General features: G+C 42.0%; 1 protein-coding gene across 3 annotated transcripts in view; it reads right to left on the bottom strand.

Moving 5' to 3' along the window:
* GAK (cyclin G associated kinase) overlaps positions 1 to 25,293 on the bottom strand; it is a 128,951-nt gene that overhangs the window by 15,195 nt on the left and 88,463 nt on the right. For all 3 annotated transcript variants that reach the window (XM_037902267.2, XM_037902269.2, XM_037902268.2), the window contains 7 exons: positions 23,383 to 23,462; positions 22,784 to 22,977; positions 19,810 to 19,968; positions 17,799 to 18,290; positions 13,961 to 14,131; positions 2,130 to 2,267; positions 1,634 to 1,753 (listed from right to left, as the gene is read on the bottom strand). In XM_037902267.2, coding sequence (XP_037758195.1) covers positions 1,634 to 1,753; positions 2,130 to 2,267; positions 13,961 to 14,131; positions 17,799 to 18,290; positions 19,810 to 19,968; positions 22,784 to 22,977; positions 23,383 to 23,462 — 1,354 coding nt within the window. The remainder of the gene's footprint in view (positions 1 to 1,633; positions 1,754 to 2,129; positions 2,268 to 13,960; positions 14,132 to 17,798; positions 18,291 to 19,809; positions 19,969 to 22,783; positions 22,978 to 23,382; positions 23,463 to 25,293) is intronic.

The following is a 25,293-nucleotide window of genomic DNA, read 5'->3' as shown; positions in this document are numbered from 1 at the left end:
CTTGCTTTCCTCCAGGCTGCCCCATATGCATGGAATGATCTCTCAGTCAGTGTGCTAGTCCCCACCCCTTCCCAAAGACCTGTGCTTTCATTAAGCCCACAAACTAACTCCTTCTCAAATGCTTTCTACATCCCATATTTAATAGGCAAGAGAAATCTGAATGGGTTTTTAAAATCATTTTGAGATACCACCTCCCCCAAATCTCTCAGTGTATCTTCAGAGTAACAGCCGTAATAGTCTGTATTTGCAAAAAGAAAAGGAGTACTTGTGGCACCTTAGAGGACTAACCAATTTATCTGAGCATAAGCTTATGCTCAAATAAATGGGTTAGTCTCTAAGGTGCCACAAGTACTCCTTTTCAGTGCATCTTGTTTCTTACGCCTGTCTTTTGGATAAAAAGGTTCTGGGATAGGGACTATCTATATAATGGAGTTTTGTACAGTTGGAAAGATATGGTCAGTACATAAACATTAACTCATAACCAAGTAGTTGGTTATTCATTTTTTCTTGATTGAATTTGCTGCCATATGGCTTGTGACTATTGACAAAAGGAAGCGCTAATCAAGGTTTCTGAGGTTTCCTCTTTAACTCAATACTTGCTGCAAAATTATACAAAAATAGTGAGGAGAAAATAGCTAATTTTAACAGTACATAACAAGTCTGTAAAGTTGGGTGTAAATTTACAGTGCTACTTTACAGATAATGACGTACACTGCGTGCAACTCAGGAAGTCAGACACTGAGATGGCATGTGGATAAATACTGAAAAATTCTCACTACTAAACAATGATTTATAAAATGATCAACCCTGTAATGAAACTCAGTGTAACACTGATCATGGGTGAGAACTGAGAGAGAGTTTAACAAGGAAGTTCTTGACGTTCCTGTCCAGAGTCCAACCATTAACCAGTGAAGAGAGATTACAGCTATTCATGTATTCTGTTTCCTTTTTTAAAATACCAATATAAAATAAAGAGCAGTTTAACATTTCTACTAATGGCGAAAGCAGTTTCAGAAGTTCTCCATCACAGGAAGGTGCAAGAAATCTCACGGTGGGCAATTATGGAGTAACATAATTATGGAATAACATGCTCATTCAGAAACGTTTCAAAACGTTTTTCGAACCAGTTCAGTTAGAGATTGAAGCATTAAAGGGTTTATATTGCTTCCAAGCTATGTTTTCAAAACATAATTTCTACATAGTAACTGGAAGTTCCCATCTGTATCAATGTCTAATCTTTATCTGAACCCTGCTACGCTCTTGCTCTCAAGGCTGGCGTGTGAAATTTGCTGTCACCAATTAGCTGTGTATTATATAAGAAGTGTTCCCTTTTATCAGCATTAAATTTACTGGAACAAAAAGAAAATCAAAGCCACTAGATGCATTCAGAAAGTCAGAGCACTGGACTGGGACCTGGGTTTTCTTCTTGGCTCTGCCACAAGCCTACTGGCTAACCTTAGACAGGTCACATCACCTCTCTGTGCCTCAGTTTGCCCACCTGTAAAATGGGGATATGATACTGCTACCAACTTCCTTTGTGAAGTGCCGAGAGATCGACAGATGAAAAGTGCTGTGTCAGAGGTAAGGATTGTTATTGGTTGCTTTGCTCTTTTAAGAAAACGTACAAGATTACCTGGAAGACCAGATTTAAGGTTAGCAAGGTCAGCAAAGGGGTCGAAGTTCTGAGATTTTGCTTGGCTGAAAGACAAACCTGAAGGCACACTTGTCTGGCTTCCTGTAGTAAGAACTTGGCCTGTGTCATAAAAACAAATATGAAGTTATGTACAAGCCACAGATGGCAGGGGATGAAAATATCCATTTTTTTTTAAAAGGTGTTGACAAAAACGGTCTCCCTGATTCCTAGGAAATTGCTATCAATATTTTCTCTGTAGATTCTTGTCTGAGGCCTCTCCTCCAAAATTCTTGTTATGTTACAATGTTAGCTTTTGCCACATCTATAACTGTCAGTACTTTAAAGCCAAGTACTTTAATGTGACTGTATTTAATGAACCACATGAGAGCCGCATATGGTTGTTCCGTTGTTTTGGGTGGCTGAGATGACTGATATTTGGAGAGCACGCATTTTCTTTAGCAATGGAAATACACAATATATTTTTATTGCATAACACCTTCAAGTGCAGACTTCTTAGGCTGTTGTGTTGCTAGGTTGGTAGTAGTTGGGGAATCTGCCCAAGAATCCCATCCACTTAAAAGATCTGGGTGGCTTGCGGAGGAAGTCATCTTAGGTAGGTCTGGCACCAAATTTCCTACAAAAAAATTGCAAAAAATTGTCAGTAACAAACCCACAGTGGTAACTGCACTTTTTTGCAAGAGTACCCAAGACTTCTATCCAGACTCCCAGCTGGGTCACTATTTGGCCGGTTTACATTCCCTATATTACTACCAATTATCAAAATTATATAGTGTTGCTATGTGTTCTTACCCATATGCCGTGTTCCTAGAAGGGTTCTGCCATTGGAGTACTTGAGAGAGAGAAATCAAAGCCATTTTCAAATTTTGCTGAGCAGGCCAAAATAAAGGTACCTTCATTCACAGCTGCTGCAGTTAAATTAACACTTCAGCTCTTCCAGACTAAGGGATCATACAAGGGTCACTGCTTCAGGGTCCTCATCTGGTTTTTTACAATACAGCAGGTGTCTCCAAATCAGCAACACTTTAGGAATGGCGCTCCATGCCACTCAACAGTCCAGGAACTACCAAGCTGGACTGAGGGACACTTGCTCTCCTAAAATGGATTTACATGGGCTATGGGTAGGGTCAGTGGAGCTCCATTTGGGGCAAAGGTTTGTCCATGGGCCCAATACCATAATGACCACATAGGCAGCTGAAGAGCAGGACACAGCAAGGTGTCTTCTGCTCCATCTTGGGAAAATAATTTTAGGGACAACTGAACCTTTTGCTCCAGGAAGAAAATGTGGAGAGTGAACCTTCAGGCCCTTCCCTCCATGCATGCCGCAAAAGAAGAGTCTGTCCTGATTCAAAATGCAGAATGAAATAAGAACAAAGTTAGACTAAGAAGGGTTTGAGGGGACGGTCCCATTGACTGCCATTACTTGTGTCCCATCTTAACTTAGAGCTGCTTCCTTCTTCCCCACCTCAGCAATTTATGCATTTCACTGATGGAATAAGCAACTCATATACATATTATTTGGCGTCCTTTCAGAGTCAGAAGTGCTAGATACATTGGCATTTATTAGTAAATAACGTTTAGCTCCTCGTGTTAGCTTTGAGCATTCCCTCCAACAGTTTGCTGAGAAACTAACATACAGGAATAATACATAATTTTGCAATGCATTTGTGCTCTCTCTTTTCTTGACTGCTCGGGCAATTGGTGACCGGAGATACAGACTGCAACTGAAAAGTTCTTTGGTGAAGCTGGCATGTAGTTTAGCATCAACCCAGGACAGCTAACAGAACCAGGCCATGTAACCCAACCACCACTCAGGAAAACATTATGATTTTTCCAATTTTCTCAGCCTTCCAATCCTGAAGAGCCTCACTTTTTGGAAGCTGAGAAAAGACAGCACCATCACCCAGTGTGTGTGGAATATTCTGAAGATCTGGTTTAGCAGAATATAATCTGAAGCTCCGTATTTGCTAAGACTCCTTTTTCTAGCCCCCTTATGTTCAGATTGTTTAAGTAAAGAAATTAAGTCTGTAGCACTTATGGTTGCAAAGAAATCCTTTAAAATAGGAATTATGTGTTACCGACTCAGACATAGCTACCTCAGTCTGCAAAGAGCCTGGAACAAAGTCTCAGAAGTTAGTTGCCTTGTTCATCTAAATAGAATGTTAACTCTGGATCCTAATGAGGATATTTATAAATGTCAGCACTGAAGTATCATACCATATATTCAATCTTAGCTACCTCACTAGTGATCATTTTAGCAGATTCCTCAAGCCAAAGTACTTCTCTGTTGCTGCATGTAACAGAAGACATCGGGATAGAGGACAGCTAGTTTCTGAAAAAGGTTGCAGGAAGCAAGCAAGCTAGGGCATAATATAGCTCCTAAGTGAATAGCCATCCTCTCTCTCTCTGAAGGCATTAAAACTACTTGTCCAAACCAGTCCCTCCGACAGGTTATTCCAAGTTGGAAACAGCAGGAGACGCTCAAGCCTACACTTGTTTAACTTCTAATTATGATCAACTGTTATAGCTCTTCCCTACAATCTAATGAGATCTGGTGATTATTTACTGCCCATGAAACTTACTCATTCATTTATTATTGAATTATACACACCCATCACTGCTCCGACACTGAGTTCACTCCATCTCATTACTGTGGATTATTTTAATGAACACTGAATACTACTAATTCACTTTTTAATGAGTTTAAAATTGCTTCTCTATTCAAATGACCCTAGCTGTGCTTGTGTCTCGCTCTACATCACTGGTAGCGCTCTGGACGTGGTCTCTCTCTGTCTCTCGCTAAAGAAGTTGCTCTCCTTTGCACTTACATTTCAGATCACTGTACACCAGTCTGTGTTTTGTTTCACTCGATGGGTTTTGCCTCTTACCTTACAACACTCACTTAAATTAACAGCACTACAATTATCTTCCCATTCTCTAAATTTCTTATTAAAATAAATGCATAAACCTGACCACAAGGCGGGTAAAAGCCTAGAGATCCACTTCAGACACCATACTGAAGAGTTTTCATTCTGGAGATAAATTTGAGAGATACCCAACAGCAACCCACCTCCCCATTTCTGCTGGGTTTTATGAAGCCTGTGTGACACCAGTTTGCTGCCAAAGGAAATCTGATGACAAATGCTGAACAATCTCACTAGTAAATCACTGAAGAGGAGAAAATGGGCTTTTCTGACTCTGAAAGGACACCAAACATTAGCTTTGAGCGTTCCCTCCAACAGTTTGCTGAGAAACTAAAACACTTTTGCAACGCATTTGTGCTTTTTCTTTTCTTGACTGCTAGGGCAATGGGTGACCGGAGATGCAGACTGAAAGGAGGGATTAGAATTGTTCTATCTTCATGTGACACACAAGCTTGCAATTGTACAATTCCACTCAAGATATCCATTTCCTGGTTTGGGGGGAAGGGAGCACCTGAAACCTGAGGATATACAAGTTTCAGTGAATGAGGATTTTAGAGCATGCCATGCTCTTCCCCATGGCAACAAGCACCATCCTTGCTGCCAGCCAGCCTTTAAGAAGCTCTCCACTGACTTGAGGTTTAAGAAAAAACACTATTCAGTCCTGGGGAGGAGGGGGCATAGCAGAGCCTGTCTCATCAAGAAAGTATAATTTAACCAAGGCGTACTTACCTGGGCTGTACTGTAATCATTACAAAAGTATCTGCTATCCATAACAGCCACAAAAGAAGAATACAAAAATCCAATTGCAATTTACTCATTCACAGAGTAAAAGAAGGCTCAGTACAAGTAATATTGGTGCAGCTTATGTATGGAACACCACACCTCAATGCTAAGCAACTTCAGCTGATTTTCTGAATCCATTAGTTATGGCAAAGAAGAAATTTCATATAAATGTTTCACACACTGGGTCATCATTAAACACATACAACAGAGCAAATGCTACTGGGGGAATTGCAGCAAAAAGTTCAATTAATGCTCCCCGCACTAGCCAGGGCACAGCTTTGATGGGACAGAAACACTGGAGACTCTTCCTGGGGCAGGAAAAGATCTGAATTGGAACAGCTGAGGCAATGTTCCACATGCCCATTCCTTTTCTCCCCTCTACCTCCATGCCTTCACTGTGCGGGGACCTCTATTTCTCTCTTTCCACCCCATGGTGCAAGGCCTACGGGACAAAAGCGGTGGACCACATGCTGCATCTGGCCCCGCTGTGTTGCCAATGGACAGTTGCGGTCGTACTGTGACCAAGTGATTGGCTCCTGTCTGTTCCTTGCTTGGGCGGTAGGGGAGGGGAGTTTATACACTTTGTGGACTCCTCCTTTCAGCCACATTCTTCCCACCCTTAATCTAGTTGCTGGATCTCGGGGGTGCCAGGAGCTTGGTTTATCACCAGTTTGGGGGTCTGAAAGGGATTTTGCCCATATGACAAAACTAGCATATTACTGTGTGGGCTTTTTCACCTTCCACCTGGCATCCAGGAGGGCTGGTTGGGGAATTTAGGTTACAACTGCTGCAAGGCAGGCTCCCGTGAGGTTGGTGGGTAGAGGGTCCAATTGATGTCCTCATAGCCTAAGGCCTGCATCAATACACACGATTCCCTCTTCACTCCAGTCTCAGCTCTGCAGAAAGCTATATCCATCACTCATGCTTTTCCTGCTCACTTCTGCATGCTCTGATCTCCTCTGAGCAGTTCACCTTGCAGCGTTAAGGACCTCTTTGGCCAGACTTTCAAAGGAGCTCAACTCCCATTTACTCACCTACATGAAACGGCCCCATTTTCAAGAGTGCTTATTACGCAGTAACTCCCATGGAATCCTAATTTAGTTTTCATCAACCCATCCCAAAGGTATTTTCTTGCCTAAATATCTATGAGGAGCATAAACCCAGAGAGCAGAAATAAGTTGGAAAGGGATTTAATGCCCTTACATCAAAAAACTCAGCGTCCATGTTTGCTGTAACACAGCACTGAGATTCTGTAACGGAAGTAACAGCAGAAAAAAAAAAAAAGATGGCAATTAAGCAGGAAGCATAATTAGAGCCCTGTGTGGATACAAATTTTGTATCTGCATCCAATCCGCAAAAATGGTCCGCAGATATAAAGCGGATATCCGCAGATTTGCAGGGCTCTACACATAACACAAATAGAGACATTTCTTCTTGCAGATGAGCTCAAGAAAAGGCTTTGCACCCATGCAATAAACAAAGCAAGGCAGACTCATTTACAGCAGCTACCAATATCCAAACAATTAAGGCGCATCTTCCATCTCTATTAGTGCAAGTGCCATTAAGAAGTTCAAGCTGCCACAGCTGGGTCAAGAGCTTACACAAGGTGTAACTTGACTAAAATAGCTTTTATAAAGCAGCTGAGCCTAATTCATGGTATGGTTTGTAAAAGCCATTTTATCCATTGTGCCCTCCCGACACTGGTGACCCAAACACACTAGCTGAAATGTGACCAGATCAACAGCTTTAGAAACAGACACATGGCCTGGACCTTACTGTTTAGGGGACATGGCTAAACAAGGGCTAAACATCCCACCTCCTTCTATGAACCGCAGAAAAGCTCCTAAGTGAACATGGTTAACTGCATGAAAAGACAACCTCCGAACAGGAAAGACTACCTTTGACTGCCTTCACCGGCATCCTATTGCTTGCTCTCTCATTTTCCCCCAGGCTGACACCACTGTTGTTCTCAGTTTTTATGTGGGTGAACTGTACTATTTTTCTGTAAACATTATTTTGTATGATCTTTGGGGCAGGGAATGGTCTAACTAGGTAACTAGTTTTGTGAAACATCTTGTTAGTTTACAGTAAAAATTCAGTGATTTTTAATAATGCTTTTGCCCTTTTGCTTTGTTCCATCCTGCCTACATGACAAAGTGAAACAGTGTGGCTCAATTCCCCTACCTGAAGTGCATAAGGACCTTTAGGCATTGTCTAAACTACACAAATAGTCACAGTTTCTTTTTGCCTGTGCAGACAGAACATCTTGCAACCATGTTAAAATAGCCTTGTGATGGGGTATACAAGACCACACCAGGAAAGAAGGAGTAAAAGGAGAATACTGGGCCCAGCTAGCCCCGCCCCTCCAACCCTGCAGAGCCTACTCCAAGTGGAAGCAGAGTTCAAAAGGAAGCAACCCAGCTCAGAAGTGGGGAGAAGTGCAGACCTACCCCTGCAGGCTCCTGGAAAAGGGATTACAGACACTTCCCTGAAGCACCAAGATGGTATGCTGAGCCCAGTGAGGCTAACCGTTTGGTTTCCTTTTTATTTTCTGTTTCCTTATCTGGGACCAGAAGCAGACGGAGCAGTGGTAGCAAGCGACCCAAGGAGGGTAAAACAGAGGGTTCACCACCCCCCTCCAGAGGTCAGTGTTTCTGACACTTCGAGGGCCTTGGTTCGGAGCACAGTGGAGTGGGTGAACCCGCTCTCTCCTACTACTACCCTTCCCCCAAAGATGAGTGGACGCTAACCACTAGGCTACCAAGGACGTTACTACAATCCTGTCATGTTTAGACATATGTATCCATCAGGATTCAAGTGTCAGTAAGCCTGCAAGCACTTCTTAAAGACAGCTTCATATCTACTATTGTTATCACACCTAACACCACTGGAAATGAAAAGTCACATGTTCAACCTGTTTACTCTGACCCTACACGAAGCGCTGCCAACTGCGCAAGTTTGCTGTTCCCTTGAATAACCAGGTAGCTGGTTTTTCAACTGTCACCAAAAGCCATATAAAACATTAGCATGGAGCACAATGCCTTATTCGAGGAATTTCTTCATTTTTATTTTGGATATTATTTAAAGGGCATTATATTAGAATCTGGAGGGGTTTTTTGTTTCTTTTTTTTTTTTTAAATTAGTCTACTTAGAATTCAGGCTGACAGTCCCTTCTTCAAAACAATTCCCTAAAATGGTTATAACATGGCTTTTTCAAAACCAGGATTCAAAACTGTGTTTTAATATGGTCAGCTCTGTAGTGTAGACAGAACTTTTGTGGCTCCAGATAAGCAGGTTTCCAACAAACAAAACTGAAAAATTTAGGTTTACTTTTTTGTTACAAAACAGGCTGGGACAGTAGGTAGTGCAGTATATGTACTTTAGGACTATTGTAATTGTTCAGACACATTACATGATAGGTGAGTTAGTCTGGACCTTGATATGGGCTTGCTCTCAGTGACTGTGGCTGATGAATTCAGACAATCATCACAACTCCACCAGTCCCTTCATTCATCAAACCAATGAACAATAGAGAAATACCCAGGAAGCTGGGAGAGACTACCTCCGAGAGTCAGATACAGGGTAGGATTCCAAATCCATGCAAAAGCTTTTCCCGCTTCGTCTGCCCTAATTTCCAACCAAAAAATTCCTCTTCTGAGGGACACCTGTTATCAAAGTAGATACTGAAACTTTCTATGCCATTATTTTCAGTTGCACAAGTGATGATTTATCAGACAGCCTTCATATTGATCGGTTATACAGCAGCTCAGCTGAGAAAATGCAAATGGGCCTTACCATTGTATAAAGAAACAAGAAAGTATTAGGATGCGCCTTTGAGAAGAAAAAATTCTTCACTGCTTGGTATTATTCAACAATCCCCCTGCACTTCTATATTATCCCTAGTTTCAGATGTGATTAATGAGAATAGGTAATGTGTATATTCAGTTTTCCTGCATCATTAAACAATTGCACCTTGCCCTAAAGCATGAAAGATTCCCCAACACACATAGCTGGCATCTGCTTCAATTTTGCAAAGGGAAAATCATTTTCAAGTAATATCTTGCTTTGAAATGAGTCCAGTGTGGGTAGTTTTATAAGCCTAGAGAGAGCATAACATGATAATTACACTTATTTACAATATAGACAAGGTATGTCCAGCCAGATCCCTTTGACTGGCCTCTTATTTTAAGAGCAAACTACTGTGGGATCCAATATTCCCATGCCCAGTTCTGGATACCATTTACAGACGCCCCCCGACTTACGCAATCGTTCCGTTCCAGAAAGCCTTGCATAACTTGAATTTTGCGTAAGTCGGAAACATAAACCCATACGTTACGCAAAAATTTCCGCAACTCAAAAATCCTATTTCTGGCTTATGGAACTTTTTCCATGAATGCGAATTTGCATAAGTCGGGTCTTGCATAACCCTGGGAGCGTCTATATACGTGGCTAATACTCAAATTGCAATATGGCACACTGCAAAGTAATCTAGTACTACTCCATCAAGTACAAGAGGTTATCCCAAAACAAACATTTCCACAAAGCAAGCTTCTGAGAAGAAGAAAATGCCCCTGGATGTCAACTAGAGGAAAAAACAGAGCTGATGAAAAGGTATTACTATCCCCTTACTACCATCCACACCTTCTAAGATCACTCTTAACTGTATATAGCTCACACAACCATTTTTCTGGTTCCACATATTTATTCTTCCTAGCCTTGTACTTGGCTGCATGGCAAAGCTGAAAAAGTTGCATGGCTGACCTTGTGCCAATCCACAGCACTTCCTCCAACATTAAAGGAAACAAAATCCCCACAGTGGCAGTGAGTGGTAATCGTAGGACCCACATAGGATATTGTCCAACATGCCTTATGGAATCTGGCCTCGGTCTTGGTGTGCAGAAACTACCTCTCTTCCACAGGGAACTTCTAGGTTTTAGAAAAATTGTGTGCACCTCGCCTGAGGGAAAGGTCAATGCTATTTGTCATGTTAACCATCTAGGAGGACCTCTTCCTGAGACAGTAAGAACTACTCCACTTAAGAAAATGGAGGATTGTGCCCCTGAAATGCCATGGCACATATAACCTGACTCTAAATGGGTCCCTTGCCACTGAGCTCCTGTTTTGACATTGTTAAATTATGAGTGGGTATTTCACCTTTACAAGCCTTTGAATACAATCTAGTACTCACATTACAGTAATCTCATAATCACCACCAGGGCTCTGCTCTGCTTAGTGCTGTACAAAAGTAAAGTTAGACCTGCATCCTGCCTCAAACTGCTTACAATCTGGAGACAAGATGCAATGAGTGAATAACAAAAGGCGGTAGGGAATGAAGACAGTTATATCACGTGGCTACAAAGACTAACCATTTACATAACATTTGCTCCCATCCCCAGGAGAGAGTGACCTAGGCCCACTACCTATAGTTTTCTTCATTCATTTGCTTTGCCTTCTAGGTAGGCCACTCCCCAATCTCCCATTTATCTGACATTATTAGCCCTTTATTTAAAAAAGATGCACACTATTCCCAGCACAACATGGGGAGGAGGTGACCAGCTCTCTGTGGAAAAAGAAGTGGTTCGGGACTATTTAGAAAAGCTGGACGAGCACAAGTCCATGGGGCCGGATGCGCTGCATCCGAGAGTGCTAAAGGAGTTGGCGGATGTGATTGCAGAGCCATTGGCCATCGTCTTTGAAAACTCATGGCGATCGGGGGAGGTCCCTGACGACTAATCTAATTGCCTTCTATGACAAGATAACTGGCTCTGTGGATGAGGGGAAAGCAGTGGACGTGTTGTTCCTTGACTTTAGCAAAGCTTTTGACACTGTCTCCCACAGTATTCTTGCCAGCAAGTTAAAGAAGTATGGGCTGGATGAATGGACTATAAGGTGGACAGAAAGTTGGCTAGATTGTCAGGTAGTGATCAATGGCTCCATGTCTAGTTGGCAGCCAGTATCAAGTGGAGTGCCCCAAGGGTCGGTCCTGGGGCCAGTTTTGTTCGATATCTTCATAAATGATCTGGAGGATGGTGTGGATTGCACCCTCAGCAAGTTTGCAGATAACACTAAACTGGGAGGAGAGGTAGATACGCTGGAGGGTAGGGATAGGATACAGAGGGCCCTAGACAAATTAGAGGATTGGGCCAAAAGAAATCTGATGAGGTTCAACAAGGACAAGTGCAGAGTCCTACACTTAGGACGGAAGAATCCCATGCACCGCTACAGACTAGGGACCAAATGCCTCGGCAGCAGTTCTGCAGAAAAGGACCTAGGGGTTACAGTGGACGAGAAGCTGGATATGAGTCAGCAGTGTGCCCTTGTTGCCAAGAAGGCCAATGGCATTTTGGGGTGTATAAGTAGGGGCACTGCCAGCAGATCAAGGGACGTGATTGTTCCCCTCTATTCGACATTGGTGAGGCCTCATCTGGAGTACTGTGTCCAGTTTTGGGCCCCACACTACAAGAAGGATGTGGAAAAATTGGAAAGAGTACAACGGAGGGCAACAAAAATGATTAGGGGCCTGGAACACATGACTTATGAGGAGAGGCTGAGGGAACTGGGATTGTTTAGTCTGCAGAAGAGAAGAATGAGGGGGGATTTGATAGCTGCTTTCAACTACCTGAAAGGGGGTTCCAAAGAGGACGGATCTAGACTGTTCTCAGTGGTAGCTGATGACAGGACAAGGAGTAATGGTCTCAGGATGCAGTGGGGGAGGTTTAGGTTGGATAGTAGGAAAAACTTTTTCACTAGGAGGGTGGTGAAACACTGGAATGCGTTACCTAGGGAGGTGGTAGAATCTCCTTCCTTAGAAGTTTTTAAGGTCAGGCTTGACAAAGCCCTGGCTCGGATGATTTAGTTGGGGATTGGTCCTGCTTTGAGCAGGAGGTTGGACTAGATGGACCTCCTGAGGTCCCTTCCAACCCTGATATTCTATGATAATTCTAAGAGGATGAGCCCCTGTAGGGAATTAGCATCTCTGAAATTTCCATTAGGTGGAGTTTTAGAAAAGTATCCTTATTCCAGGGTCTCTCATTATTCCTTGGGCAATTCATCATGGACATGTGGCATAACATTGGTTTGTTCTGGGTAGGAAATACAGCTTGAGCTCACTTTGTTTTTGCCCATTATGATTAAAAGTATGTCACAGATATTTCTCGTATTTAGAAAACTCTGAGATCTATATCCTTTACAAGGGTAGCTAAGTTTCATTATCCTCGTTTTACAGCTATGGAAACCGAAAGAGAGAGGTTGTGACATCAGAATAGAACAAAGTTTTTCTGAATGGCAATCCAATGCCCTATCCAGGGACTACCTGCACAGAAAGATGTTCACATACTGATATGGACTGTACTGTATTTTTTATTTGCTCCATAATTCAGACATGTTTCTAATACAGATTTCAGATTTTACAATAAATTAAAATCGGAAGGTGTAACTATTATGGCAAATGTATTGCATGACAGTTATACTTCTGAATCACATCTCACTGAATATTAAACAAAATTAAATTGAAAATCCACAAAGATTCATTTTAGCTTTATTCCAGAAATTGAGAATTTAAAGGGTGACACAGAATTCTTGTGCCTTCAGTTTTTAATTAACAGGGATATATATTTTTAAATTTTTACAGTCCAAATCAAGTAACTTGTTTCTGTTTAGTAAAGCAACAATGTAGTCTACAACTTCATTAGATAGTATCCGAGTTAACTGACAAAATTAAATGGATGATTTAATCGTTAAATGCTGTTGGGTTACTTTAGATACACAGTACTGGAAAACTGAAATTGCTTTTGAGGAGTATATTGGTGAGTTGCCACTGAGTGATAGTTTGTATTACTAGCTCTCTCTGCATTTATAGAAAATCAATCATTTTATGTGTTTATTATTATTATATTTGACTAGGATATAATGCTCATTACAGCAACTCTAAACTCTCCCACTTATACTCTTTTTACTGGAATTTTTTTATGGTAATAGCGTTAAAAGGAAGCACATGGAGAAAAGGTACCTATGGTAGCCGGAAGAAATCATTGAAACAAATTAGCTCCAAGTATTATATAATGTAGCCTATAAATATATTTTAACAAAATTACTTCAGTACAAGTAGTTCCAACTAGCCTCAGTTCTGAAATGTTTAAAGGAAACAACATTCTTTTAACAGATCCTAATCCAGAATCACTTGTATTCTTCTACTTTCCCTTTCCAAGGCCTTAAGAACCTAAGATATTCAAACCTAAGCATGTAAATCATATTTACATTTAGTAATCTAGGTAATTTAATGAGATTGAAAACGCAACTCTGTGTAACCTCAGTTCTACATTGTCATCTCCCAGAAGAAAATTAAACACAGGATTAGCAAAAGGTTAGCAATCTTGGCAAAATAATTGTACCAAGATTTACTACAGTAACACTATACAGGAAATACTACCAGCTGGACATGTTCATCTGCGCACCGGGAACATGGAGCTTATTAAAATAGCAGCCACAACAAGTGGATCTGTTAGACGCTAATCATCCTTGACTAAGCTGATAGAGTAAAGAACTAAACCCGGGGAAAGCCACAGAAACCCTTATCAAAAAATCATGCCAAAAGTACACTTACCTAAATGTAAGAAGTCTGAGCTGGAAGAAGGAGGTGGTGCACTTTGTGTGGAAGGAAATACACTAGATGTAGATGTTGCATTTGGATTAAGAAAATCTCCAAAGAGATCAGGACCGGACAGAGTCGGCTTCTCAGATCCTGATGACATTGTGAATGGGTCAAATGGATCAGCTAAAGAAAGAGGCAGAAAACAAAATTATCTTGAGGGCAGGCGTTACTGCAAATAAAAATCACAGGAAAAAACTTATACCCTCTTGGGCAGGGGCAATAAGGTGAGGTCATGGGTGTCAACTGACGAAGCCTTTTGAAGTTTCTCTTCTTTACAGCAGGAGACAACCATCTGTCCCTGCCCGCCAGACATTAGTACTTACATGCTATTAGACAAGCAGAGCATTTCAGCCAATCACAGCCAGGGAAACCAATTATCCCTTCAAATGTAAATCCTTACTGACACTATAAAAATTCAGCCACAAGGCTCACTTTCTCTACACAAGCCGTTCCCTCAATCTTGAGTCATTCATTTCAGATCAACCCACATTTATCCAAAAATTCACATTAGTAGGGAGATTTTAAAAAGACAGTGACAAGATAGGAATCCCAGAGCCCCAGATAAACTGTAACCAAAGTGGGCTGTTAAACTAGCAAAAACAAAACAGAACAGCCACAGTACCAGGAAGGCATGACTAAAGGTGATTCAGGTACACAAAGAGTGTGACGCAAGAGCTGGAGAAGACAGCAGCACAGTGTCCAGGAGGGAGCTACTTCAGTGACCGCTGTCAAGGAGAGAAATAATTGGAACAGTATTTATACCCAGCAGGGGATGGCATGTGATAGCTAGCAGGAGGCTTGACTCAAGCTCTGCTCTGTACCTGTTGCCCTCAAGGGTCAATAAACTTCAAGAACTAAGGGACTTCTACCAGTCTGACTCCAAAAAACTAGATCCAGGAGTGATAATCTGGTCCTGATGTATCTTTAGATAACATGATTATATTGCATATGATGCTGTAAAGCAGGGGTGGGCAAACTTTTTGGCCCGAGGGCACATCGGGGTTGCAAAACTATATGGAGGGCTGGGTAGAGAAGGCTGTGTCTTCTCAAACAGCCTGTCCCCTATCCACTCCCTGCCCCATGACTGCCCCCTCCTGGGACCCCCCGCCCCAACTGCTCTCCTGGGACCCCACCTCCTATCTAACCACCCCTTCTCCCTGTCCCCTGCCTGCCCCAACCCTTATCCACACCCCTGCCCCCGACAGGCCTCCGGGACTCCCATGCCTATCCAGCCCCCCCGTTCCCTGACCCACCCACACCCCCCCCCCGAACCTCCGCCCTATCCAAATGCCCCCTGCTCCCTGTCCCCTGACTGCCCCCTGGGACCTCCCGCTCCCCACCCCTTATCATGCCGGAGCCAGCCACGCCACCGCGCTGCCTGGCAGGCCTCGATAAGTTTATGGAGGAGATGGTATGATGGGATAACATGGTTTTGGTAATTAAATATTCATGGTAAATAGGCCCAATGGCCTGTGATGGGATATCAGATGGGGTGGGATCCGAGTTACCCAGGAAAGAATTTTCTGTAGGATCTGGCTGATGAATCTTGCCCATATGCTCAGGGTTTAGCTGATCGCCATATTTGGGGTCGGGAAGGAATTTTCCTCCAGGGCAGATTGGAAGAGGCCCTGGAGGTTTTTCGCCTTCCTCTGTAGCATGGGGCACGGGTCACTTGCTGGAGGATTCTCTGCTTCTTGAAGTCTTTAAACTACGATTTGAGGACTTCAATAGCACAGATATAGATGTGAGGTTTTTTGCAGGAGTGGGTGGGTGAAATTCTGTGGCCTGCGTTGTGCAGGAGGTCAGACTAGATGATCATAATGGTCCCTTCTGACCAAAATATCTCTGAGTGCTGGCGGTGCAGTGCGCTGAGGCTGCAGGGGACGGGGAACAGCGGGGGAGGGGCTGGGGACTAGCCTCCCCAGCCAGGAGCTCAGGGGCCAGGTAGGACAGTCCTGAGGGCTGTAGTTTGCCCACCTCTGCTGTAAAGCATGTTATCCTGAACACTGAATCCTCATGCATATACAGCCTCCCTTTTGCTTCAGCATGCAAGTACGGAATCTCAGACATCAGTCTGACTTAAGAAGGTAATATGCAAGTTGAAGCACCAGACATACTCATTCCTGTAATTCAACAAAACTACTATATGACTGTTACTTTCTTTATATAATGTAATGATAGGTTGAGGTGCATTTTTCAGTGCTTTCCCACAGCTAAGTTATCGTACAAGGAGCACATAGTCAAAGGATAAACTACACTATATCTTTTATGGATTCCTGCCAATGAGAGAAAATGCTAAACCTAAATAATTTGAATAATTCAAACAACTCAGCAATAATGAAGCAGTAAATAAATATTTCAGGGATCACATAAGTTATCTAGAATGCAGCAATGTAGCATGTAGTTCTAGCTTTCTGTCCAAATCTGATGACTTTTGTGCATTTAAGTTAGACCCCTTAACCACTTCCCAAAGAAAATGATGTCATTGTAACAGGGATATTTTAGAATGACATTTACAGTGATGAAACTAGGGAAAAAAATTGGGTTGAAGGAACATTTAATACTACATTAAGCTTGAAGGAATTCTGCACTCTAGAACTAAGACTAATTCTAAATCAGGAATCAACTGATGGATCCTAGTCCTCTTAGCCCTCTTAATAAAGGAAAGCGGGACTTCTATTACAGAAATCAAAATAATTTGCTTTCTGAAAATCAGGCAGTTGGGAAGGTTTTGCTTAATTCATAGATTCATAGATAGTAAGGTCAGAAGGGACCATTATGATCATCTAATCTGACCTTCTGCACAACGCAGGCCACAGAATCTCACCCACCCACTCCTGAAAAACCTCATCTATGTCTGAGCTACTGAAATCCTCAAATCGTGGTTTAAAGACTTCAAGGAGCAGAGAATCCTCCAGCAAGTGACCTGTGCCCCAGGCTACAGAGGAAGGCGAAAAACCTCCAGGGTTTGTGTATTCTCCTTGCACTTTAGGCTTATGTAGGTGCGGATGCTGAATTACTTGAGGATCAAGACCTAGCACTGGCCCAGTTCTGTCCACACACTGTCAAAGAATCAGACTAGTAACATCCAGTAGTTCTTTAATCATGTGTTAGTATCACTTCTTGGAGCTCCTGTCTTGTGACAGGGATAAATGACTGTATACAAGTGCAAGACTCAGATAGTAATGATTGAGTTGTCATCTTTCACTCAAAGCTACTATCAGTCTCTGGAAAACGTTAGGAAGAAATGGGTAATCATCCTTCCCTGTGTTGGCAACATAAGTTCTATGTACTCGGATCCAGAGAGGAACATAAAACAATCAACACTTTTGCATGAAGGACAGTGCAAGGTTTTGCTTTGGCATGATTATTTTTTTTAAACAAAGTGAGATGAATTTGTGTAAAACTCAGCTGAAGCTGTACTTCAAAGTCATGAAAACAGGGAAAAACGCAAGATTGTCAATGTCATATTTTGAGCAAAGGTGCCTTTTTCAATGAAGGTAACAGTCCCCACATTGTAAACTTGAACCATGTGAAAAACTTCTAAGTGTTATCAAGCAATTATTCTGTCATAAGAAACAGAAAAAGTACATAGTAAAAAGTTTAAGTATTATGTGCCCCTTTCGCAGATTCTGATGATAGACTATAACAGATCTTTTAGGTTTCGACCAAAACATGGTACTAACATAGTGTACAAACAGAAAAATAGTAAAGCAGCTAATAATTATTGCCTCATTCAGTTATTCACACTATATCACAATTCCAAAGTAGAGATAATTGAGTTACATACCAGCAGAAGACACCGTTGTGGATGGAGATGTACTCTGGTTACTGGCTGAAGGCTGAGGTTGACTGCTGAAAAAGAAGTCTGCCCCTTCTCCTAGAAGGTCCCCAGTAGACTCTTCTGAAATCTGTGACGTGCTACCCACAAGCAAATTGTTCAGTAAGTCTGCGTTGCTAGATGAGCTCTTCATCTCTGAGGCAGTTTGATTCTGTTCTGATGGAACATCAGAGTCTAATCCCAATAAATCTATATGGTCTTCCAACTGAGGTTCTTGTGGTTGGGCACATGGAGTTTCAAAATCAGCTTCAAAAAATATATTTGCATCGTCTTCTGGAGGACTGGGTTTTTCTTTTTCTTCAACTAAATCGGTTTTTCCTTCACTAGGAAATGCAGAAAATTCTTCATCTGATGGGTCACTTTCATCCCTGTCATCAATCAGTCCAAGATGATTATCTTTAGACAAGCGGTCCTCTGCTCCAGTCGCTGGATCTTTTCCTTCTATTGAATGAATAAAAACAGATTTACCTTTTTATAACACCTTGAAGTTAACAGGATTCTCCTGCTCAACCAGGATAAACCAGGTTCAAGTGCCAAGGTCTGAACTTAAAGCTCCTTGCACAAGAAAGGTCAGGGGGCAGGCACAGAGAAGTGAATTGCCACTGGCTTGCCAAGCTCAGAAAAGGTGGTAGAAAAAAAAAGGGGGGGGGAAGCTTGTTTTCCTGCAGGTTTATTCTCCGGCCACTAGAGGCCACGACTGCTGCTACTGAGCACTAGCTACAAATGCTCCAGTCCCCTCATCTCCTTCCATCCTCAGAGGCACATGCCCCCTTCCCCACAGACAAAGCCAAGGGAGCAGAATGGCTCTGACTGCCAGGAGCACATGGACCGGAAATGTGACTAAGTATATTCCTCCATCACTCAACATGTGCATCTATTATCACTGCACAATTAAAGCAGACCCTTGTGCTGGACAAGGAGATATGATCTGAGTTGGGGATGGGAGTGAGAGAGTGGGGAAGAGCCTTCAGTCTGACACTCCCCTTCAGGACACTGAATAAATTATGGTTTAAAGGGCTTTGTATTATACTGCTGCTCTAAAATCAGTGGTAACCACTGTCACCAATGGCACCCCAGCAATTTTACTGTCAAGTGCTGAGGAAAGCCAGGAACCGCATGGAGACACAGGGCTCTCTGAAAACACCAGAGCAGGCAGGCCATGTTTTCAGTCCAGACCATGCCGGAATTTCTTGGCCACTCCACCTGCTCACTTTGCAGCCAGCATCCATAAAGGAAGGGGGAGGATACAGCCTTGCCTCAGTTTGATTTGTGAGCAGCAACGAATGACTATTACATAAGAACATATGAATGGCCCTACTGGGTTAGACCAAGGGTCCATCTAGCCCAGTATCCTGTCTTCTGACCTTGGCCAGGGCCAGGTGCCCCAGGGGGAATGAACAGAACAGGTAATCATCAAGTGATCCATCCCCTGTCACTCATTCCCAGCTTCTGGTAAACAGAGGCGAGGGTCACCATTCCTGTCAATCCTGGCTAATAGCCATTGATAGACCTATCCTCCATGAATTTATCTAGTTCTTTTTTGAACCCTGTTAAGGTCTTGGCCTCTGACAAGGAATTCCACAGGTTGACTGAGTTGTGTGAAGAAATACTTCCTTTAATTTTTTTAAACCTGCTGCCTATTAATTTCATTTGGTGACCCCTAGTTCATGTGTTATGAGAAGAAGTAAACAATTACCTTTACTTTATTCTGATTTGGAGATCCCAAATAAAGGTGGACGGCAACATTTGCAGACCTGAAAAGCTCACTCATTTTTAAATGGTTTTTACTTGCACTCTGATGAAGCAACACACAAAACTGAAGTAATCATGATCTGTCCCTTTGCTACCACTACGCAACAACATGTCAACGCTGTGGCAATCCTTGCAGGTGGGGGAGAGACAACTGATGTATTGCACAAGAGATTAGTCTTTTTGGTAAATAATTAGTAACTTCACCTACCTTCCCAATCCAGAGTATGGAAGAAGTTATTTCCATCAGTGCTGCTGCTCTGTGGAGAATCTGGCTCAGTAGGTGCGCTTTCGGGAGATTGTTCCAATTTGGACTCTTCTGCTTCATACTGGGCTGTTGAACCTGGCTGTCTAGGCAGTTCCGGTTTACCTGCCAGATGGAATTTCAAGCCAAAAACCTTACACATACACTTCTGACGTTGATGCAGATTGTGTCAATCCTAACATGCAGCATGTGGAATCTTACTTAAAAACATATCAAGGTGGCAGTCAGGAAGTAACTCTTGGTTGGATCTCATGAGCAAGCTGCTATTCTTTGTGTAGGAAAAAGGCCAGAAGCTGTGAATTTAGGATGGAATATTAACCCTGGTTTCAGCCACACACGTAACAGCAGTGAAATTAAATTAAGGTATCAGACTAAATATTCTAGTAGAGTTTTGTGTCCTATATTTAAACTGATGTGACTCTATTCAAGTCAGTTGCCTTCAGTTTTCTGGTTCTTTACGGCATAGCAGTAACACTCTGTAGATATTACAAAATAGAACAAGGTGGATAGGAGGGCTGTGAACAAAACTCAGCCATTTCAAAACACAGGAAACAAACAAAGAGCCCTCCGTTTCCCTTCCCCCACAATACAATATCCAAAAAGAACAGGATCAATGAAACTCATAGAAAGTACTTAAAGTGTAGGGCAACAACAGTGTACCACTGATATAGGATGCAAAGCTGTCAGCCTCAGCTTGGAAGCAGGTGAGTGACAGCACCCTGCTCGTGCAGGAATTGGTCACTTTCCTTACTTCAATGTCAGGTGCTGGGCTGGAGGAATATCGTAAGAAGCTAGGGAAGATTGACTTATCAATAGCTCTGTAGTCTCACATAAGAACAAGCGCTCCATGCCAAATCAAAGAGTACAAACAGAAGTACAGCTGTAGCAGTGGGACAGGCTAGCCACCCCAGTACAATCCTGCTGAGGACCCTAAGCATGTACCCAGAGCAGCTAGCTCGCCCCACCCTAACTATGTTCTTATTCTTAGTGTGCTAGTTCAAAACAGTGTGCATACGCCTACCCAAAATGACAATTATGCTTCCTGCTCAAGTGTCGACATACCCTAATGCCAGCAGTGTAGTGTCTGACTTACTGGAGTGCTGCAATATCATCTTTGTTTAAAAACCAAAAGATTCACAAAAAATACAGTATGGGATAGGCTATACATAAAAGGGGTCCTGCCGACTCAGCAACATTTCAGGGCCAAGGATTTAAGTTAAATCAACTTCCAGGATTTTCTTTTTCTCGAGATGAGACAAATTCAGAAAGTAAAGGAGCATAAAGAAAAGGAGTACTTGTGGCACCTTAGAGACTAACAAATTTATTTGATGCATCCGATGAAGTGAGCTGTAGCTCACGAAAGCTTATGCTCAAATAAATTGGTTAGTCTCTAAGGTGCCACAAGTACTCCTTTTCTTTTTGCGAATACAGACTAACACGGCTGCTACTCTGAAACCTGTAAAGGAGCATAGTAACTAAGTGTTTAAAAAAAAAAATTCTCCCACTTCCAATAGCAACACCTTAGATTAATGTAAAAACAAAAAAATTTGTTCGCAATATGATTTAGTTGAGTGTCTTAACGAGAATACAATATAAAAGGGAGATTACGTTAAGGAAAGAATAACAAGGCTTAATGCAAAATGCAAGCTTGGCAGGAATATACTTTTCTAAAAACATATGAAAAGGGGAAAAGTGACTATATGTTGGATCAAGAGAAAAGTGAGGAAAAAAGCAAATACATTGAATTTAAAAAGATAAAAGAAGCAGAAAGACAATAAGTTAGGTCTTATTTATTCTCTAAATACAGCCATACAGAGAACATTAAAGAAAGGATGAAGGAGTGAAACATGAAAACTAATGAAACCAAGAAAAAAGTAAACACTAAATATAGAAATCCTGGCAAGAATTACTAAAAATATATCCAGAACGAGGAAGTTGATTAAAGAGACAAGACGCAATGTTAAAAAAGTGAGATCCCTTCAAGAACAATGGATGCTCACGAATGCGGGGGAAATCTTGAGAGAAACAATCCATAACTCTACTGGACTAGGCACAAGAAACATCTCAACAACAATATATTTCGAACTGTGGGTATGAAAGACCACTTATAGAGAATGTTAGAATACTTTGAACTGCATTGATGAAAGTGTAAACTCAGCTAATCAGCAAAAGCTGAGGGAATTCTCCCCAGGTTTTGGAGACAAAGGGCTCAACTGCCAAATATTTTTGTGTGATGTGTCACTCCAAATAGGGCCTCCAGAGCTCTAAGAAAAGGTGAAAACAGTGCCAATATAGATAAAACGACTGGGCTAATTACAATCTAGTATTAAGGAAAAACTCATATTCCTTAATAACAGGCAAGGGTACGGCACAGCTGTTCACAAGAATTAAGTTTTCCCTTTTAAAGGAAATTTAAAAATCTGTTTAAAAATTTATGTCTGAAAACAAAATGAGTCCTGAACTGGAATGCTTTAAAAGGATAGGAAACAGGCTAAAGTTTCTAATGCCTCCAAAGTTAAGAAAAGGAGTACTTGTGGCACCTTAGAGACTAACCAGTTTATTTGAGCATGAGCTTTCGTGAGCTACAGCTCACTTCATCGGATGCATAGCATATCGTGGAAACTGCAGAAGACATTATATACACACAGAGACCATGAAACAAAACTTCCTCCCACCCCAGGAGGTTACCAGCAGGAGAGTGGGGTGGGAGGAAGTTTTGTTTCATGGTCTCTGTGTGTATATAATGTCTTCTGCAGTTTCCACGATATGCTATGCATCCGATGAAGTGAGCTGTAGCTCACGAAAGCTCATGCTCAAATAAACTGGTTAGTCTCTAAGGTGCCACAAGTACTCCTTTTCTTTTTACGAATACAGACTAACACAGCTGTTACTCTGAAACCTGTCCAAAGTTAAGCTTTACCAAATTTTGATAAAATCTCTTGTTGTTCCTCCCGACTGGAGAAAAGGATCTTGGGATTCAGTCCCTTTATGTTCAAGTTATCCCATGGCGCTCGTTCACTACAGGGTCTGTCTCTGGGCTCCACCTCCACTTCCAGATTCACTTGAAATAAGTCAGGATATTTCTCTTGAATGTCACAAGCATCCAGATCATACCTGTAATATGTTGATGTAATAAAAATCACAAATCAAAAATCTTTCAAGGCAAATATTCAATCAGTCCATCAGGCTCACTATCTTGGACTGCAACAAGTTAAGTGACTAGTACTTCTATGGAATTAGTGTGCAAAGCATAAAACCAATTGGATTTGGTAATTTTTTCCCTGTTTAATCGCACAGGGATGATTTATTATGAAGAAATTTCAAAAAAACCCTCATCAAAAGACGTTGAGTCAAAGGAAGTGTAGTCAATCAAAGGCCAGGACTCATTTTGTTAAAAATGAAAGCTATCCATTTCCAACACTACTAAAACACATACTCCCCCGTAGATCTGTTGATCTGGCAAGTAAAATAATTTGAAAAAAGTTTCTGCAAGTTGTGTTCAGCAAAATATTCACGTACTTAGCAAATTTCACTGTGGTGGCATTCCGGGGCACAAAACCTGTGTGGAACTGAATCTGGAACATCTTCATTGAAGCCATCTATGGGGAGAAGAAAACATAGGATAATTACATAATTCTGTGTAACAGAAGCTAAGGACTCTGTATCTTACTTTCCTTTCGGTAGAAAGCGTTTTTGATATTCATGAACGTATTCTCTTTCAGTTCAGTTTCTCTAAACATACAGTAGCTCCATATAGCATTTTTCTTGGGATGGCTGAATTTGGACTTGTTTATTTCTATTTTTCAAGTAAGTTGGTCGTATCATTGAAGAAACACCATCAGAAATAAAGACACAAGGGACATGATTCTAATCTCTACACCTGTACAAATTGGGAAAAGCTTCATCAAAAGCTAGTACAGCACGCTCAAACTCAAGACAAGCAGTGGCAGATTAGCCACTCAGGGGCCCCAGCCAACGAACTCGCTCTGCCCGGCGCTCCTGCTGGGAAGCAGGGGAAGCCCCCATGCCCCAACCCCGCCCCCCAGCAGGAGCGCCGGGCAAGTGGGGGAAGCCCCTGCGCCCTGACCCTGCTCCCCGGCAGGAGCACCGGGAGGGGGATGGGGGGGGACTGCAGGCAGAAGGGATGGGGAGAGGCCCCCACTTGCTCTTGCCCAGGGCCCCACAAACTCCTAATCCGCCTTTGAAGACAACACATAATTCTGTAGGGTAGAACTCTGGATCTTTCAGTAGCTTTTCCAAAATAACTAACATTTACAGGAACCAAGTACAGCATTGAGGGAGAACAGCCTAAACAGAACTAGATGTATTAATCAAGCAAAAGTTTGTCAGCATCTCAGTACTTATGTTTACACAGTATGTCATGTGTATGCAAGGACTTCTGTTTCCTGTGCAATATCCTGGCTGTCAATCTCACATTGGCCAGCATTATATGTTTTTTTTTTAAACTGATTCATGATACCCATCTAACTTATCCAACTCTTCCTTCTGCTGACAGACAAGACATTTTTCCCTTCTGCAAACACCAACGTAAGTAGCTTGCCTTTATTTACATGTATACATCAGTCCTGGAAGAGAGGTAACCAGAAAGTACACAGGGCAATCCATCCTTTCAGGAATCTCAGCCCAAAGCTAATGCTAGGTTCCCTGAGACCAAAAGAGAGAGCAAACTCCCCTGCTGCTGCCTGCAGTTAGGGTGACCAGACAGAATGTGAAAAATCGGGATGGAGTTGTGGGGGGCACCTACATAAGAAAAAGCCCTGAAAAATCGGGACATCTTGTCACCCTACCTGCAATGCTCCCTCTCCAAACACCACTGCGTCTTGCTCAGAGCTGTGTACTATGAAGGTAAAACACAGCAGGTCTTCCCAAGACTCAACAGTTGCTCATACTCTAATTAAAAGAGCTTGGAAGATGTAGAAAAGCACTATCTGGAGATACCTGCTGTAATATTTGCAACACTACAGTATCAAATACCAAGGAAACTCAAATCTAAACTTGACTCCTAACTTCAAAAGGGAGTTACTTTTAAAAAAGAATATATTTTCAATAAATGTATTGTGAACAGTACAAATAGGATAATCCTCTTTCTTGTTGATGTGTATTCACTTGACTATGAAGAGCAGCATTTACCAGATTAACGTACATAAACTTAAGGCAAGGCGACATGTTTCATTATTAGTTTTAACTGCTATTGTAACATCTTCATTTCAGTCAAAATCCATACAAGACAACCCAGTTCTACAGAACAACCAAGTGCAATTTGGAAGATCAGAATGGACAAAGTCACATTAATGGTAAAAACAGGGAAACTCCATTACTGGGGCTGTCACTGCCCATACCTATGCTGTGGCTTGGAGTTCCACTAGGACAAAGAGCTAAAATAGAGAGATCATGGCAACAGACATGTTA

The sequence above is a fragment of the Chelonia mydas genome, chromosome 5 (assembly GCF_015237465.2).
Source record: "Chelonia mydas isolate rCheMyd1 chromosome 5, rCheMyd1.pri.v2, whole genome shotgun sequence".
NCBI classification, from domain to species: Eukaryota; Metazoa; Chordata; order Testudines; family Cheloniidae; genus Chelonia; species Chelonia mydas.
Note: the sequence above shows the minus strand (reverse complement) of the source record. Positions and strands in the feature narration are given on the sequence as shown.